Genomic DNA, 18,659 nt, shown 5'->3' with positions numbered 1-18,659 from the left:
GGCTGAACTATCTTAGCCAAGCTTTCTTGTGTTTTAAGTAGTCTTCGGGAACTGTTTGCCAGGCTTCTTGAAGGTCATTTCAAGCTTTTCTTTGGATGTTGGCTGTCTTTTGTTCCATGATAGACTCTACAGTTTTGGCACTAGATAGCTTTATTTTGCTTGAATAATTCATAGGTCAGTGTGAAGAGGCTTAACCCCCTAATGCCTAGTGGATCATATTTGATTTTGATTTTTTTTTAATAGTTTTTAAAGACTTCTACACTATCAGAGTGTTTTTCCCCTCCAAAAACCAACTTAAACCAGCTCACATCTACTTCTGTGCAGAAATAATCTGAAAATAATCATCACTTAAAAATACTTAAATATAATTTTTTTCTTATTTCCTTTAAGGTCTTCAGATTGTTTTCAGGTACTGAAATGTGGGTAAATCACACTACAGGTCATAGGCTGTATTATGAAGTGCTTCTTGATTTTACTGTATGAACATAGTAGCAATTACCTATTCAATTATCTGAATTTACAATTGAAGAAAATTCTAGGAGAAGTGAGACATACGAGCTGAGGATGGTATGCAACTACAGATGTAATGTGAAACTGATAAATCTCCACTTATTAATTGTGTTTACTCGCTAAAGATTGCGAGAAAACCTATTATAGGGGGAGTACTTTCTTTAGGAGTGCTTTATTATGGCTTTTTACTTCACTCGGTGATCTGGAAAAAAGGCCAGTAAAGGCACACATGCAGTGGAAAAGAAATGCATCTTGCTCAAGTGCTAAACCTATATTTTTATTCAAGGAGAAAGAGGGAAAACAGAGTCTTGGTAAGAACAGAGTATGTGATGTCTTATGAAGCCATTTTTGTTATGAGTACCATGTTTTCCAGTCTGTAAGTATTTGATAGCTGGTAAGTATGTTAATGGAAAATGATTTCTCTAAAGACATATTTAGCAAGCTACAATGTAGGTCATGGTCAGATTATAGTTTTTTATTATACAGAATAAGTGCTAGTGCTTGGTCAACAGGTGTCAAGAACAGTGAGTAAATACTTACCTCAGGTCACATAATGTCAGGGGGTCACAGAAACAGGTGTAGCACTTGTTAGCAAGCCTGGCAGAGAGTAAGGGCAACAGTTTCCAGCAAACAGCATCTCTAAAAGTCCTCAATGAAGCACTTATGCAGTTGTGATCTGACAATTGCAAATACCTATCATGGGCATGAATGTCATGGTAATTTGGGGTTTTTAATGATTTACTTGAACTGCTCTTTTGCAACACTGGAAAGATTGTGCAGCATACATCTTTAATTTCAAATCTGGCCATGAAACCATTCTCCAGACAGCATTTGGCTTGTCCGTGTGAACATCTGCAAATTTCAGTCAAGGCTGAAGTTTTTGATTTTGGAGCAGGGGCTTCCTTCTTGGTCAGGATGCTTTCAGTCCATAATGATATAGAACCTCCTTCACTGTGCACACTGATGCTGGTGTTCCAGCAGTTTCCAGTTCATTGCAGTCTTGAGCCTTGTTGCTTCCTGAGCATCCTAACCAGTTCATCTGAGGGTGACAGTTTGCATCTTTTTCCTGACCTTAGCATACCGGTGAGACACGTGAATAACTTGGACTTACACGCATTTGCTTGAACCGATGATCCTCCAGTTGTTTAAGCTTCCTGAATGGCCTTCCCAAAGCTACGACCTCATCCAGTTGGAAATTTGTGGACTAGGCTTAAAAGCCAGATCTTTGCCTGTTTATGTTTTAGAGAAAATTCATGCCCAAGATGACTGTACGTAAACTTCTGACCACAACTGTTATTTATTTGTTAAACCCAATGGGTGTAGAAAAACAGATATGTGTAAGATACGTTTTTCAGATGGGTATAAGTAGTTTGGCCCTCTGAGTAGGCCAAACCGGTAGCCTACCAACCTGACTCAGTGTTAAAAGGCACCTAACCTCAGCACCAAAACAAAAACACATAACCTGTTAAGTTCTTTTGTTCTTTCCATTAACACATTTATTGTAAGTTAGACTCATTTCTTTCTTTCTTTCTTTTCTTGTTGTGAGACAGCGAAGGATGACAGGAAACAAAAATAAGAAAGATACAACAATACAAAACCTATCCACAGTTCGAGTCCAGCACTTACTCCCTTTTTAGTTCCTCACAATACTGCCAGATTACAAGATACTCTATGGCACATACTATTAATGGTACAATAAAATGACATTTCAAAATGTACAATTCAAAGTTAAGACAAAGCACAGGGACACAATCAACATACAGCTATACACAGATTATAGACTTTATATAACCAATGTTTTCGCCTTTTTAGTACACTTATATTTTACTCGGTTTTTGCACAGTCCTCACCAGTAAAAACTTCTAATTACTACCATTTGATTCTATCACATCAAACATTTAATTATAAGAAAACAGCTGTGTTCTTCCTGTTCGCTTATCCAGCCTGTCATTCTCTCCAGTCCTTCACATCTCTGCAGACAATGCTCGTGTTTAAATTAAAAGGTCAAACTGTGTCAAAGCTGGAGTCCTATGCAGGAAGTTTGTCGACGTGATAAGAAAGAGGATCTGACAGCCTTGACCTCAAGTCTGTTAAGTCCTTATTTGTGTCGGTCAAAGTCTTGTTAATGCGTTCGGATTTAATTCGATTTGAGCAGACGCCACTCCGTGGTATTCGTCCAAACTGTGTCCTGGAGCTGATGTGCCATGTCTTTCTCACTTTGTTTAATTTTTTTTTCAGCCAAACCTCTGCACTGGCGGCCATCCTGGCTTCCAGAACAGCTCAGGTGTGATGATGAACCTACCAAGACGGGCAAAGTCTTTTAAAGTATTTATCCTGCAATACTTAGCAGTTTGAGATGCAACTGAGGACTATTTTACAGAAGGAGCTTTCAGGGAGGACAAAAGGTCTCCTAGTCTCCATAATGAGGTTGTGTGGCTTCTTCCAGACTTCCTCTTGTCCTTCTTCTTCTTTGATGTTGATTCTCCACTCATCAGTTCTGCATCCAAGCTCCAAGGTTGACTAGGAGAGGAAAGCTGGATCCTGAAGTGACTTTACATCTAGGCGGTAAGACCTGCAGACACTGAGAAAAATAATGTAGAATCAGCTGACATTAACATAGTTTGGAACCATGATGATAAATACATATCAGCTGTTTCCTCTAGTGTGCACATGGCTGATCAAGTCCAGTAAACAGCCTAAAACCTCTTTGCTTTTCATGATTTTGCCCCTCTCTGAAACTCGCTCTGTCAGAGGTTTCTTCCTGTTAAAAGGGAGTTTTTCCTTCCCACTTTTGCCAATTGTTTGCTCAAAGGAGGTCGTTTAATTGTTGGGGTTTACTCTTTTTTATTGTGCGATCTTTAGCTTCCAATATTGACTAGTGACTGTTGCTATGGTTTCGAGATATATAAATAAAGTTGAATAAAATCTTTCTCTCTTTAAATCCAAGAGTAGGTCTTGGGCCCACATCATCTATTTATTATAGAAAATAATTTAAGCACATGATGTGATAATGCAAGAAAAATAATTGGCAACTGCTTGTAAACACAACAATTAAACTTGGCTCTTTCTCATCAGAAGCAGTGGGTAAGAAAGCTGGAGGGTAAATGACAGGAGGGGTTGTGATTAGTAATTTTTTTGTTTATTTCGTTCTGGTTGGTTTCCAGTTAAGAACCATGTGGGAAGATTTGGGTGAACTCAGCCAGTTCTGATGTTATAACATTATTGTGGGCTCTGCTTTACATGTATGTGTGTAGATGGTGAGCTTGTGGTGTCCAAGCCCTTAATATTTCCTATATATTGTCCGTTTTGCATCAGGGCGTGCTTTACCAAATTTCTAGCCTGTGAGCGTGCTGCGTCCTTCCGTTTCTCAGTTAGATCCACCTCTCGCTTGTGTAGTATGGTTGCAAAAACTGCCAAGATGGTGCCAGTAAAAAACGTTCAACTCGAGACTGCACAACAAGAGCTAAACAACTGGGTGAGATTGCAATGACCGTGCCCATCTTTTATTTACAGCCTGTGCTTCTAAAGCATATAAACCCCAAGGAAAGTTGTCACATTGCCAGCTTCAGTGTTAATGCAACTAAAGTGAATGCTTAATGTTGTTGTGGCCTCTCAGCTCTGGTGTTCATAGCATGACAGAGAAGATAAACACAAGAGGAGAGAATGGAGCAACTGTTATGTAAAACAGAGGTTGGAGAACAGGGTTCATGTGAGTCTATACATCTCATTTTGGGAAAGTTTGCTTTAAACTAATGTACAAAATAGCTTCTTTTTTAAATCATGTATGTAAAATACATTAAATGGTAAATAGCCTGTATTTGTATAGCACTTTACTTAGTCCCTAAGGACCCCAAAGCGCTTTACACTACATTCAGTCAGTCACACACAGGTGTTGGCAAGCTACATTGTAGCCACAGCTGCCCTGGGGCTCACTGACAGAGGCGAGGCTGCCGGACACTGGTGCCACCGGGCCCTCTGACCACCACCAGTAGGCAACGGGTGAAGTGTCTTGCCCAAGGACACAACTACCGAGACTGTCTGAGCCGGGGCTCGAACCAGCAACCTTCCGATTACAAGACGAACTGCCAACTCTTGAGCCACGATCGTATCAATAGTTCATATATTCATCAGGTTATGAGACCTTATCTTCCCCCTGTGAGTGAGCGAGCTTATAATGGGTCAGCTATAAATTACAGAATGGCTACAAACTATAATCTGTATGTTATTTTTATCTTTATATAAATGCATAATATGCAAAGTTTAGTCTGTATACATACATAAAGATACTCAGGTAAAGGCCCAGTGTTACATATTAAGGTTTAAAGAGCTTCATAAACTTATTACAAGACTTATTCTTATACAAAAGAACAGACAGACTGATTATTTTCAACTTTATTTTCTTTCATCTCTATTTTACAGATTTTATGCATGCTTCACATTTTGGTTTAAATAGAAGCTGACGTGACATTTTTAAAACATGCATCATTTCTCATCATTTCTCTATTGACTATTGATTACTAAATGTGGCTTAACTCACAGGTTAGTGTGGCCGTATAGAGGTATGATAAAAAGCACCCGTGCTCGCCTGCAGTCTGAGAGTGTTGCCTGAGTTTAATTACTGATTGTCTGCACCTGACAAGGGGTGGATAACAGCATGCCTGAGGTTGGCAAATTCTGGTGTCCTGGATTTAATGTTAACATTTGGCTCATATGCTGCAACATAAAATGGAGACAGACACCAGCGTTTTTAGAAATGTTATTTTACGAGTCACAAAAAAAGAAATAGTTTATTTTTTAAGATTTTTATAGATAAACACTATAATTCACAGTCCTAAGTCTTGAGTCACCTCAAAATTGTTGTAATTTTTTAAAAAGTGGTTCTGAGTATTAGTTCTCCAAGCTTTCTGAAGGTCTTTAAAAGTTTTCAGTCCAGTGATTGTACCTGACCATTTTCAGTGGAAAGTCTTTTTTTTGTTGTTGGTTGAACCACTCAACATTGACTTATAAAGAGTGAAGAGGCTCCTTCAGTTCAGAACTGAAGAACCCTCTTGGATGAGAGGTGAAACGTGTTCGTGAAACTTAAAGAAGTCCAGTTGTTTTCTTTCCAAGCTCCTTAGACATACCAGGAGAGAAAAACACACACAATGAAACACTTATTGTCCTCCCCAGAACCCAGACCTCTATATTGCTGAAGCAGTGCGGGATTATCTGGACAGAAAACAGAAGAAAAGGCAGCCAACATCCCAAAAAGAGCTTTGAGTGTCCTTCATAAGGCCTGGAGAACTATTCCTGATAACTACTTAAAGAAATTACAAGAAAACTTGGCAAAGAGAGTTTGGGCTGTGTTGAAGAAAAAAGACAGTAACACCAAATATTGACTTTCAAGCTCATTAGAGTTGTACAAACTCTACTTTTGCCTTATATACTCAGTTTCCATGCATGTCTGCACATTATTCAATAAGTTGCTGTAGAACCTAAAGAAGTGAAGGGGTGCTCACAGTACTGCACATTTCTGAATGGATATATGAGAGGGAAGCTCCATTATCTTATTCAATTAAGAGTGCCAGCTGAGGCACTCTTAACCTTACCGATGCCTATCTTTGAACTCTGGAAGGAAGCTAGAGTACCCATGGGTACGGCCCCAATTGACTGGTGGATTCAAACCGAGGACCTTCTCTATGTGAGGAAACAAAGCTTACTGCCTCACTATGCTGCCCCAGCAGGAGACATATCGGGGCTAAATACAAGTCAGGTAAGTGTCTGGGCATGCTCCTGATCCGGAAAGCCCTTCCATGATCTGGCGCTGTGGGTGTGGGCACAGCCATGGGGTAAGGTTTTGCCACAAGAATGGCAGAAGTACAGTTTGAAGTGCCTCATCTCAGAACCTCTATCCAATCACATTTCTACCAAGAACAGTCAGCTCAGAGATGGTGCTCTCATGGATGTACAAGGCAGAGTCGTGTACACTGTTCTTTTAGTGCTCTGACACCACTGGCCTGGAAATACAGCACACTGAATCAGTTCTGAGTTGTACAAGTGAGTTCATTTGTGCTCGTTAAGCACATTACCAATCCCATCACTGACTAAAACCAATAAACCAGAACCGAAAACTACTCAGATAATCTGTTTGGGTAATAGGTAATGGATTTAAAACAAAAACATAAAACTCGCCTCTCTTTTTTCAGAGTACTATATTTCAAATTTCTACATATGAGAAGCCAGTCTCAGGTATGCCGTTATCCACACTTTAACAGGTGCAGACAATCAGCAGTTAAACACCAAATGCTCTCACACTGTTACTGTAAGGCAAGTAGGGGTTGCAGAGGCGGGTAATGCAAGAGTTTGAACATAACGTGACAGGCTGTCAAAAATATATTATTACTTTATTATTAATAGATTATTATTTCTTATTGCTTGTGGCGACGGTGGTGGTGGTTGTAGCTTAAAAAGTAAGACTGCTACCCCTCATGAGCTGCGGCCACTGTTTGCACTTCAATCAACTGCTTTAAACTTTCAGCTGCTTTAAACTTTAAAGCAGCCGATCGAGGAGATTGAGGTGTCTTTAAAGTTTAAAGGCACAGTCAATAGGCGAACTGACTCATGAGGCGAGAGGGACCACAGTTAGAAAATGAAGTCAGTAAATTAACTGAGTAATACAGCAACACATCTGCTGTATCTAGACAGCTTTCTAACATTAGCCAGTACAGGCTCAAAAAACCCCAAGTTTATTGACTCATTTTATTACTCATGAATTCGGGTATTGATTTGTAAGAGAGGCAGAATGCTTTAAAGTTCATAGTCTTACTTGAATTGCCATGAAAACCTTTATTTCACCTCAATCAGTAAATTAGGCTTTTAGGTTTTAGTGGGCTTAAGAAGGGGAAAAAAAGAGTGGGATAAAATGTTTTTGTAATGAGGAAAGACATTATTATTTTTATTTGAATGATCTTGTGCTCTACAATGAGACACTTACCTGTGTGTGTGTTGCTGCTTCGGCATCAGCAGACGTTATATGGCGTTATTACCGCTCTCTGTCGGGGTGGAAGAAAAAAGGGATGTGAGTGGAAAGTATGAAGAAGTTTTCATAACCAGCAGGCGGCAGTATTGCATAAAATTTCTGCCCGTACAGAATCAAACATCATGCAATTAGCCCACCTCCCCCTCATCTGATTTCCTCAGGTTTCAAACTTGGACAGGTGTCACAATCTATCCTCCTGAGTGACGAGATAAGAAAAACATCCCATTTACACTTCATCTGCTGTTTGATGAATCCCCCATTTTCACTTTGGGGATCATATTTCATCTACATTTGCCTCTCTTCCTCTCTCATCGTCCTCCTCCTCGCCTCATTATCCCTCTCCCTCTGTCTTGTCCTCACTCTCCGGTCTCTAGGTTGATAATGGCTTCTTCCTCTCAGTCACTTTGCTTATATGAGCTAACAGGCAACTGTGTCCCGGCTGATAGGGTGGCTGTGATTCATTTAGACAGGCTGGCAGCAAGCTGTGTAAACAGCCATTAGTAATTCATGACTCTGTCCAGCATCCCCAGGCTTCAATTAACCCTTGCTATTGGTGCATTCTTCCATTCAGTCGCCCGTCTTTCTCTTTCTGCCCATCTCCGATTGCTTTTCATCTCTGTCCTTCTTCATCTGCATTCCTGTCTCCTTCCAGCCTCCTCGCGGTTTTAAATCATCCTCTTTGGGTCCGAGCGTAGTTGTCATTGAGCCCAGTCAAAGAAAGAAAAATCTCACTGGTAACAGGAGCAAACAAAACCAGCCGAGCAGGTGGTGTATAACATCCCGTCTAATGTATGCAAATTAAGAGCTCGTGCATGTGAAATCATGCAAGCAAATAAAAGGCATTTTCTTTATTTAAAGCTGCTGCTGGGATGTGGGGAAACATGATGTCTTTGATGTGAGAAGCTTTAACAGAAAGGCCAGTTAAGCAGAAAAACACAGCAAAAGAAGTGAGGACTGAAGTCACAGGTTTAATGTCTCCAGGCTTGACAAAACAAACAAAAGGCTTTGACTTCACCTGAGACTTTGAATACTTATGAAACATCCCCCAGGCCAGAAGTGGAATAAAATCTTGGTGGGACCTGCTGCTTATTCTTTTAGTCCAGCAGTCAAATTGATTTTTTAATAAGTTCAGTGGCACCTCTTTTGTTTTCCTTTGAAAACAGCCCGGATCTCATTTCAGGTATAATTGCACTGCAGCCTTTATTTGTTTGCTGTATACCCAACTGCCTCAATTACTATAAAATGGGTTTGGAAGGTAATAAAGATATTTATTTATTTATTCTTAGAAATTGCATTCGCAATGACGACACAAATCTGACGAAGAACGGGTAACGACTTTCTGCAGGACTTAGATGTTCAATCACAGGAAAACTTTTCCAGCTTATTTTTGAGCAGGTTGCATAAGTGTGCGTAACGGTAAACACTGATTCATCTGAACCGAATTACCAGCAGGCTCATATTATCAGCCAATATTACCGATTTGTCAATTTACTGGCCTCTGCATTTGTATGAAAATGTAAAAATTAGAGAGACAGGAGAAACACCCTTTAACCATGTTATGAGTGTTGATGCTGCATAGTTTATCCACCAGAGGGCACTCTGCAGCTTCCCTGTTTGAATCATTTATTTGAAAGGGCACAAACACCACAAAGTGCAGATTCAAGCAGAAAAAAGCATAAATGAGTAAATAAATAACGACACATAACAAATAAGTTATGAAAACAAAAAAGGGAAATTTGATTGTGTTTTTGTTTGTCTGAAAGAAAATGTAATCGGCTGACATACTGCAATATTGGTTTTGGTATCAGTATACATATCGATATCAGTCTTAAAAATCCTATACCATACCATAACACCATAAAAACTGCCCTAAAGAGGAAACGTGTACAGGTGCCTTCTTACTGTCTCCCAGCAGCTCCTCAGACATCAGACTGTCCTGGCGGTTTCCTAAGACGAAGGCCAGAAAAGAGAGGATGAGAGCATCCAGAATGCCCATGATGGCCAGGATGTAGGCCCAGCGCACCGAGCAGGCGCCTAGTGTGTACTTGTCCGTCTGTTCGCCGCACATCCTTTTCACCTCGTCGCTGTCCCAGCCGTCTGGGTAGATCATGCAGCCCAGAATCAGACACGTACCTGGAGCAGGAGGACACAGTGATAGACAAGTGATATTAGATGTCAGTGTTACACATTGCTGTGTATTAATACATGTTATTCAGTGTACACTGTGGTCTGGGGAGGTGATGTAGGGCTTTATGCACATTTTAACCTTTAGGTATAGTAAATAAACTGCATAAACTGACCTTTAAGCTGGGAAATTCAACCAGGATATCACACTTTGATTTATGATTGGTCAAATTATGAATGTCACTGACTAGAATTAATGTAAAAGACAGAGCACACACATTCACTTATTGTGCATTCCATGATTTCCCATCAAGTCTGCTTTGAGGAAAAACTCACTGAACTCCACTACCTTTGTTAAGGAAGAAAATAAACAGCCAAAAAACATATTGGAAAAAAATTCCTCTTTAACAATGTGAGAGACTGATAAAGTCACACAGAAACGATCACTTCCAGTTATTGATGCTAAAGGTGGATCTACAGGCTGGTGTACTTAACTGTGAATTTTTTTTTTCCAAAGGTAACCCAAATTTGTCCACCATATTTGGTGGACAAAGCTACTTTGCACAGAAAAGAAGAGGCAGGTGTACGTAAAATTTATGTATAAAGCGATTTCAAGAACAAAAGTGTTGAAATCTCTCTCTATATATAGGATAAAATAAGCTACAACAATACAACTGCCAACAAATCCCACAACTTGGAGGCCACAAGCTCAAAAACACAATCTTCTTTGGTCGTTAACCTGGACCGAAGTACCTCTAAGAAGCATCGATCAGCTCACTTCATACACCCCGTAGTTACGTATGGATGTAGGCGTTTACTAATTTCGGGAAGCATCTGACCATGAAGAGCTCTGAGAGAGAAAAACCTTAAACCTAATAGGGAGTTGGTGTAAAGAGGACAGAATTGGTGTCACATGGGGGATTTTAGATGACCTGGTGAGCAGCCTCATCTGTAAGCGATCCAGGGGTGATTTGCTCAGGCAGAGGAAGAATCAATTCCAGAAAGTTCAGTTTTTCTTCTGTATTTAAAGACAGGTAACTGTCTGCCATTGAGTTCTTTATTCAATCTTAATGCAGTCATCAAGGACAGAAATTTGGCTACATTCTGGTATCGCATCCTCTCCTCAGCCAGTGTGGGCCTTAAGTCTGCCAGTTTATGGTGGACATTCAACTTCAACTTTGTCTATGACATCACTAGCCTGTAGTTTAGCTTAAAGTCTGTGTGTCACACACAGTTAAGTCCAGCATCTATTATTTTTTTTATCAAAGCGTTTAATGTGAAAGCATTTTGCTATGGCGATTGTTCTCAAATATGTCTTATGGGGGTAAAAAAGAATAACTCACATTTATTTTGGATTAAAGTGGACTGCCTACAAGGATTTGGCATATATGAGTCCTCATGGTGCATTTCTGCATGGCAGTGATGCCTTCATGAGCAAATGACTGGGTGACCGAAGAATGATTATTATATATATATAGCCCACAGCAATGTGCTATGGAAAAAGGCTTCATTCCAAGAGCCATCAGCTCTCATCAGGTTGACAGATGAGAATTTTTAAGCCGATGACATTTACATTTGTTTACTTTTTATGTTGTTCTTCTTCCTGTTTGTTGAGCTGAAGAAGAATTCACAATGAATATTTATTCCCTCTTAAAAGGAGACGCATCCTCTGGAGTGCAGAGACACCAAACAAAGTTGGTGAAGGAGGCACGAAGATGCCAGCACATGCCACCTGGCACCATGTGGTGACTCGGGCTGCCTTCATTAGCCGTCTGCTTGCACGGCTGACGTTGACACAGTGAGCTGTTACAGAGTAGAGTCATCTAACAACACTTCTGCTTCCAGTGAGGAGTTGTTTTCACAATCGCACACTCACTCTCACACTCGCTCTCACAGTCGGTTGAGGCAGCGAAGTCATCTAAGAGGCTGTGAGGTCTGTAGTAATTGTGACACTGCTGCCAAAAGCTAAGTCAGAGGATCTGGGAGGGTTTGTGTGTGCATGCTTATGCTCATTTGTGTCTCATAGAGAGACAGTTTGGCCTTTTCAGAAAGGCACAAAACCTTCACGAGTAGATTTTTTTATGATGAATGATGAATTTTAATTCCTGTGTAGTTAAACTGGGAGTAGCAGGGTTTTTCATCATTAAAAAAAAACTTTTAAAAAAAGGCCGTCATGTGGGTTGAATCTGACCTTTGCTGGGCTGCATTTTGCACACTGCTGGGCTAAAGATAAAGGGGCAATCCACTGATTTTTACCTATAATTTAGCAGCCTAAGGCAGACGTATCTATGGCATTAAATATCCCTGATCGTCACTAAAATTTTAAGTAAGAGCCAGTTTTAACAACGGAACTTTAAAAGAAAGGATTAATTGAAATTGTGGTGTGCAATTTTGGACTTTTGTCATTCATTCCTATATTTTCTACCAATGTATCCATATATCTAAATGACTTTAATAATATATTGATTGAATTCCCATTAGTCCATCCATCAATTTTCCTAACAGCCTAGCCAACAAGCATTGTGGGGGGGCTGAAGCCTATCCCAGCTGACATTTGGCAAGAGGCAGGCTATCTATATGTCTATCTATCCATCGCAGGGATAACAGGAAGAGACAGATAACTGCTGTCACTCAAATCCACACCTACTGCCAATTTAGAATCGCCAATTATCCCAACATTCATGTCTCTGCACTGTGGGAGGAAGCTGGAGAGAGCCCACGCAGGCACAGGCAGCCACCCAGAGCCTTCTTGATATGAACTACATCCACTGCACACCCCAAATCCACATTACTTTATTTCAAATTTATGCTGAAGCCCTCCTTTTAGGGAAATGTGTATAATATAACACACAAAAGCATCTTGAAGCGGGTTTGTTCTTCCTGTGCCTGCAGGGATTTACTAATGAAGTCCAGGAACATGCATGTTAGGTTAATTGGTGACTCTAAATTGGTGCTGATGTGAGAGTGTGTGATTGTGTCTCTCTGTGGTAACTAGTCCAGGGTGTACCCTGCCTATCGCCATATGACTGCTGGGATAAGCTCCCTATATCAGATAAGAGGTTAAAAAAGATGGGTGGATGGTCTTTGGTATAAATATTTTATTTTATCACGAAGCTTCAGTGAAGAATCGGGACAGGCTGACAGAGATGATACAGTCCTGTCAGTGTATATTTATTGAAACATTTAAAACTAAATCAAAAAGAGGAAACTATGCCCAGGGGATGATATGAAGGAGCAGATATATTTATGATTTATGATGTTTAGTTATAGGAGTCCAAAGGGGAAAATAAATGCTACAGAAATTAAAATGAGTTAAGGACTAGCGACAAAGCATTTGATTATTTTACAAAAGAAGGCACTGGATTAAAAAAATATTGGTCGTTTGGGGCCTGTCTGTGTTTACTTTGCATGTTCTCCCTGTAACTGCATGGCTTCTCCTCCCACAGTCCAAACACAGGCTTGTTAGGTTAACTGGTTGCTCACTTTGGCATTTCATTAAAAGAAAAACAAACAACAACATCATAAAAATGAAGGGAAAATACATTCACAGAGTCACTTATGTGCAGCTGTGCTAGCACAGTAAGACCCATTAAATTTACATTTTAAAGACTTTATAATTAATAAACCTATGCACTGGGTCACCTTTACAAGGCACAAAACAAGCTACTTTAAAACACACAATTAAGCTTAATGTAAAATTCTAAACACATTTTGTTTATAATTTTCTTCCTTATTCTGTCAAGATGACTCCACACTGTTTTGAGGTCCGGGCTCTGGGGAGGCCAATCCATGACTGATGCGTTCCACTGTGTGTTTTTCTATCCAGGTGTGTTTGGGATCACTGTCATGCTGAAAAATGAAGCTGTTGCCAATCAGATGCTTTCCAGATGGTACTGCATGATTTCATTTTGATTTCTCTTCTCTTCTCTTGCTTAATATTGGCTTCTTGACAGCGACCCTTCCACTGACACCATTTCTGTTGAGGCTTCAGTGATCAGTAGATGATCGGCTGAAAGGACAGGTGCCTGTGTCTGGATTTTTTCCTGTTTCTCAAGGACATGACTTTCAGATAATGTTCATCTGCTGTAGACAGTTTTTTTAAGCATGTCACTTCTTCTTTTGTTCTCCACTTATCCAGTTTCCTCAGTTTTATAAAGACATATTGAACATCATGCAGAGATATGCCAAATTTTCAGCCAATAGCTCTTTGGGATATTTGGAAACAAAACATAAAGAAATAATGGGTGACTTGAGACTTTTGCACAGGACTGTATGCGTTTTCCAGAAATGGATTCAGATTTTTGTTTCTCATCCAGCAGTTCTACATGTTTTCCTGTGATTTTAACAGACTGTTTCCTTAATTGCTTTCTTTTTGTCACGGTGTGCATATTTCAGATTTTGTCGTTATCTCAACTGAACTGCGGGAAGAATTAAGAAGTGATCCAACAAATAAAAAGAGGAAGAAAAAACAAGATGATGCTTCGAAACAAAAGGCAGCACATTGCTTCCACATGCTTTTCTCATCCTAGCATCAGGGTCATCATCTCTAAGCAGTGAACATGAGAAGTTGATGGTACAGTAGTGACATGTGTAGTCTTTGTTACTCAGAGATGAACTACACAACCAGCCTTCCTCCTCACAGCAGCAACAGGCTACCGTAATGATAACCACTATTGATGTAAAAGCACTCTAATCCATTTGTAATGCCTACAATTCCCAGGAGGCAATGAGGGTATTGACTTCCCCCGCTGCCTTCCTGAGTTTGGAGATCAATTTCCTCAGCGTCAGGGAATTAAAGCAGCGCTGTGTTTGTTGGCAATTCATTTCTTTATATTATCTGTATTAGACAGCACAAACACAGGAACTTCAGAGATCTGTCTTTTTCTGCAGGGTGGTTATAAAACATTCATTAGGCATTTTTTCCTAATGAGCTTCCACTCATTTGGCGTCCGATCGCATTCACTAATATATTCCCCACTCAGCTTGTGATCGTGTCAATACAGAGTTCAGCACGTCATCCAAACAAAGACAGAAAGACAAAGATTCGAGTATGTAAAGAGTGAAATTCACAAGAAAACATTTCATGTTTTTTCTACTGAGGGTGAGAAGGAGATATTTTAAGTATTTTTTTTATTTTGACATGCTCAAAGCTGCTGCTTGGTGCATTTTTTCTTTTTCCAGCAGCCTTTGTCATGATCCAGGAGAGAGGATGCAAGAACAAACAAAATGAGGGGGAAAAAAGCTTTAATTGGTTAGCCAGAAAGTAAAATAATACACAAAAGTCAAAAGGAGGGTAACAAAACCCGCAAAATCCAAAACAGAAACAGGAGAAACACCTGCAGCTTTTCTATGTCCTTCTCCCTTTAACCCAAACATCAATCTCAATGTGGCACATTGAAGGTTGTCTCAATACCTCTGGAGGACAGTGGAGGCTGGCCTTAATCGAGGATACACAGGTGTGTCCTTTACCGAGGTGTTTTTACCTTTGCTGGGCTGAACGGGACCTTTTGCTGGGCTACATCTTGGACTCAATTTAAACAGAGACATGTTGGCTTTAAATTCTGATCATCATCAAAATGTTACGCAAAAGGGAACGCTGACAGCTGAAGTTTAAAAGAGAGGATTAATGGAAGCTGTAGGATACATAATGTTGGGTGATTGAGCCCTGCTAGGGGCTGCAAGTCAAGATATCTTGATGCAACAGTTTTGCCATTCATCCGTAATCTATCTCTTGCAGGTTTCCAGACATTTGAGTAATGCAGCACCCCTTCACAGTTATATGCTGACAGAAATCTGCCACCCTGCAGAGAGTACTTGAACACATTTCCTGCCAGTATATCCGACCATTTAACTGAAGGCTCAGAGGCAAGGATGTCTCACTTTATTACCATTTTATTGCTTTGATTCCTCTCTCCTGCCTCTTGCACAACCTTGATTCCTCCCCTCACGTCCTAGTCCCTAGTCCATGGCAAAAGCTCCGTCTCAAAAGACATCAGCTCATCATTCCTTCATTCATCTTAAAGTGAAGTTGGGGAAGAGGTTGTGCAAAGAGACAAATGATAAAGCAGAACATTAGGCACAAACACAGGTGTTGACAAAGGAAGGCACAGGTGGAGATATTTCAGGCGGGACAGACATTCACACTTTATTATTTCATTTAGCGGAAGACACGTTGAATTATACACACATATTTACAGTGATCTCATTCCCCATCCTCCCATTTTGCTCAATCCTATATTTATTGACTTGTTTTTGTCTCATAAAATTCATAAAATTACATTATTAGCTTTTATTTATGTATGAGGATTGTGTGCATGTGAGTTAGGGTTTCTTGGTTTTATTTTTTGAAAGTAAAATCAAAGAAATGGTTACTTTATCAGTGATTTTTTTCATTGTACTTGCTTGGTTTGGCTTTTTTGTCTTAATAAATAGATTTAAAATAAAATAAAATCTGCTTCTTGTCGAAGTGTTGGCATACATTCATATAAGCTCTCTAAATCAAGATTATAAGCTATATTAATTAATGAAAGTATGCTTTTAAAGTTCATTATACTTCACTTTGCTTCAGTACTGGTCACAGTAATTCTAAACAAGTTACAGTTTAGGATCTCTCTCCAGCAGAGGAATCAAAATAAAATAGGATTTATTTAATTTCATACGATCTGTACTCATTGTTCTTCAGCAAAGAAAACACAAGAACACAGGACTGTGACAGCACTTTTGTTTTTTCAAGTGAAAAACAACTTGAACACAAAAATCAAACCAAGAACACGATCGCTGAAAAGACCCAAACAAAATGTCCAAAATCACCTTTCAACTCAAAAGAGCTTTCTGTAAACAGCATTTTAGGAAATAGTTGCTGAAACTTAAAAGTTTCACCATGTCCTCACCACTACATTAGTGATTACTTCCTCTTATTTATATCAGAGGATTTGGTACAGTGCACAGTCTCCTGTGTAAACGACCTGCTCCTGTAGGCTTTCAGCTGTAATATTAATAGAATAAGATGAAGAGCACGCCATCTCAACGGCAAGCCTTAAATCTCCCACAGAGCCAAATACAGGAGATCAAAGAGACACCGGGTTTGTCTTTCTGACTCTCATCTGAAAGCCTCGAGATATGCAGTGTTGTTCCAGGCTCCAGGCTCTGGTAGACAGAGGTTTGATGCCACAAAAGTCAACATATATCTGAACTAAAGCCAAATACACACGGTTCAGTCTTTGCATGAGGGTACTAAAGAATTAGAATGTATGTCCCTCTTTACCTCACTAACTGATCCCACTGCTATCCTGTTAGATGCCATCTTTAATAGTAAATACTGTTTTTTCCTGCTTTCAAACATGTTCTGAATCTAAGCTTCAGATAATGTGTAACTTCTGTCTTCTGCTGTTATCTCCAAAGCTGGAAATGCTCAGATAAACATTGTTTTTTTTCCTTTTATCCCCAAAACTGTCTAAAAAAGAAGGCTGCGAGCAATCGTTCATCTTCATGCCACGCAGCTACAACAATCCTACAGATGGCGTGCAGCTAAAACAGTAAAAACATGCAGCAACAGGGTCAGCCTCTTCATCTCCTGTTTGATAAAGCCCCCTCATCTCAGCCGCAGAGGAGAAAGTAGCTGCCTGCACACAATCGCTGTCATGAATAATGAAAAATATTATGAAATCCTCCACCGAGGACTCGTGTCAGCTCAGTTTGAGTCTTCAAATGAGTGATGTTTTGAAACGACACAGACTAAAAGCTGACTGTGACATTTATATTGGCAGAAAGCAGCTGAGTGATCCAGGTTTTAAAGGCTCCTGATGTTTGAGGTCGACTTAAAAAAAATCAAAAAAAAAATCGAGCATGTCGCCTGTTCAGAAATGTTCCAAACAAGGTTCTTAACTGAAGGCCTCATTCAGAATGGCAGCACTCACTGCAGGGGATGAGGAGTAATGAGCTGAATTTCACATTGGACTCCTGAGAGCAACTCTCCACCACGGAGAGGAGATGAGCTCGATTACTCTCATACCTCTCTGGTCACTCTGGAGACTTTACGCCTGTTTGGTCAAGACAGAATGAAAGAGATTGAATTCACAGACAGATTAATTTTGCTTTTTCATACATATTTTAATGGTAATTTCATGTTTTACTGTGCTGGCAATGCAGAAATCCACTGAAGTAAAGCGGAATTAACCCTGTGAAGCCTGGCACATCAAATAATGGGCAGATAACATGGCAACAACACTGCTAATAGAAAAAAATTAGTCATCTTATCAGGGTTAGAGACTCACTTCTTCAGAGTAGTATCTAGAGACCAGATGATACCCGATGATCTCTCTATAAATAGCCTTTTGTAATATTCAAATGGTGCTCTAGAACATCTTAAGCAGCCGTGCACGATAAATAATATACTTAAATGGAGAATTGTCCTTAGTCAACCTTCTTCCTCTCTTTTCTTCTTCTTCTCTCTTGTAGATTTTCTTTCTCTTAACATAAACAAATAATTTTTTTGTCTCAAATTTCAGATATAAAGTATTTATGACTCAAAGAAAAGAAACTTTTTTAAACACTTTATTTCACCTGAAGAAATGATTTTTTTTAAAATCCCTTTGAAATATTTCTTATGATAACATATATATCTGATCACAGGTTTAATTAAATGATCAGAGCACTGACTTTATAACTGTAGTGAGCATCATGAAACATAATTCTGAAAAATACCTGTAGTATCATATTAGATACAGTGTTACGACATGAGAATGTCTGGAAAGATTGATCTTATATTAAATTACTTATAATCACCTAAAAATGGCAGATCAGACAGCATGAAAGCAGGAAGTGGTGTCCCCACAAAGCCACCCTCAGGCATGTGTTTATCCTCACCTCCTTTACTTTCCTGCTTTCCAGCACTATATTCCTGCTCATTTGTGCTGGTGTTCCATACTGTTACATTTATAAATAAATATGTTAAATAAGGGGAAAAAACCCCAACCAAACAACTTTAAAAAAATTGATAAGTTTCTCC

General features: G+C 39.5%; 1 protein-coding gene across 1 annotated transcript in view; it reads right to left on the bottom strand.

Annotated features, from left to right (window-relative positions):
• Window positions 1-1,928: 1,928 nt before the first annotated feature.
• The window catches only part of lhfpl3 (LHFPL tetraspan subfamily member 3), a 52,651-nt gene continuing 35,920 nt past the window's right edge, over window positions 1,929-18,659 (bottom strand). The window contains exons 2-4 of the mRNA XM_031758063.2: window positions 9,431-9,661; window positions 7,484-7,541; window positions 1,929-3,091 (exon numbers count right to left, since the gene is read on the bottom strand). Of these exons, the coding sequence (XP_031613923.2) occupies window positions 7,519-7,541; window positions 9,431-9,661 (254 nt within the window). The 3' untranslated portion in view covers window positions 1,929-3,091; window positions 7,484-7,518. The remainder of the gene's footprint in view (window positions 3,092-7,483; window positions 7,542-9,430; window positions 9,662-18,659) is intronic.

The sequence above is a fragment of the Oreochromis aureus genome, linkage group 17, assembly GCF_013358895.1.
Source record: "Oreochromis aureus strain Israel breed Guangdong linkage group 17, ZZ_aureus, whole genome shotgun sequence".
NCBI classification, from domain to species: Eukaryota; Metazoa; Chordata; class Actinopteri; order Cichliformes; family Cichlidae; genus Oreochromis; species Oreochromis aureus.
The sequence above is the reverse complement of the archived record's forward strand: the minus strand, read 5'-3'. Positions and strand labels throughout refer to the sequence as shown.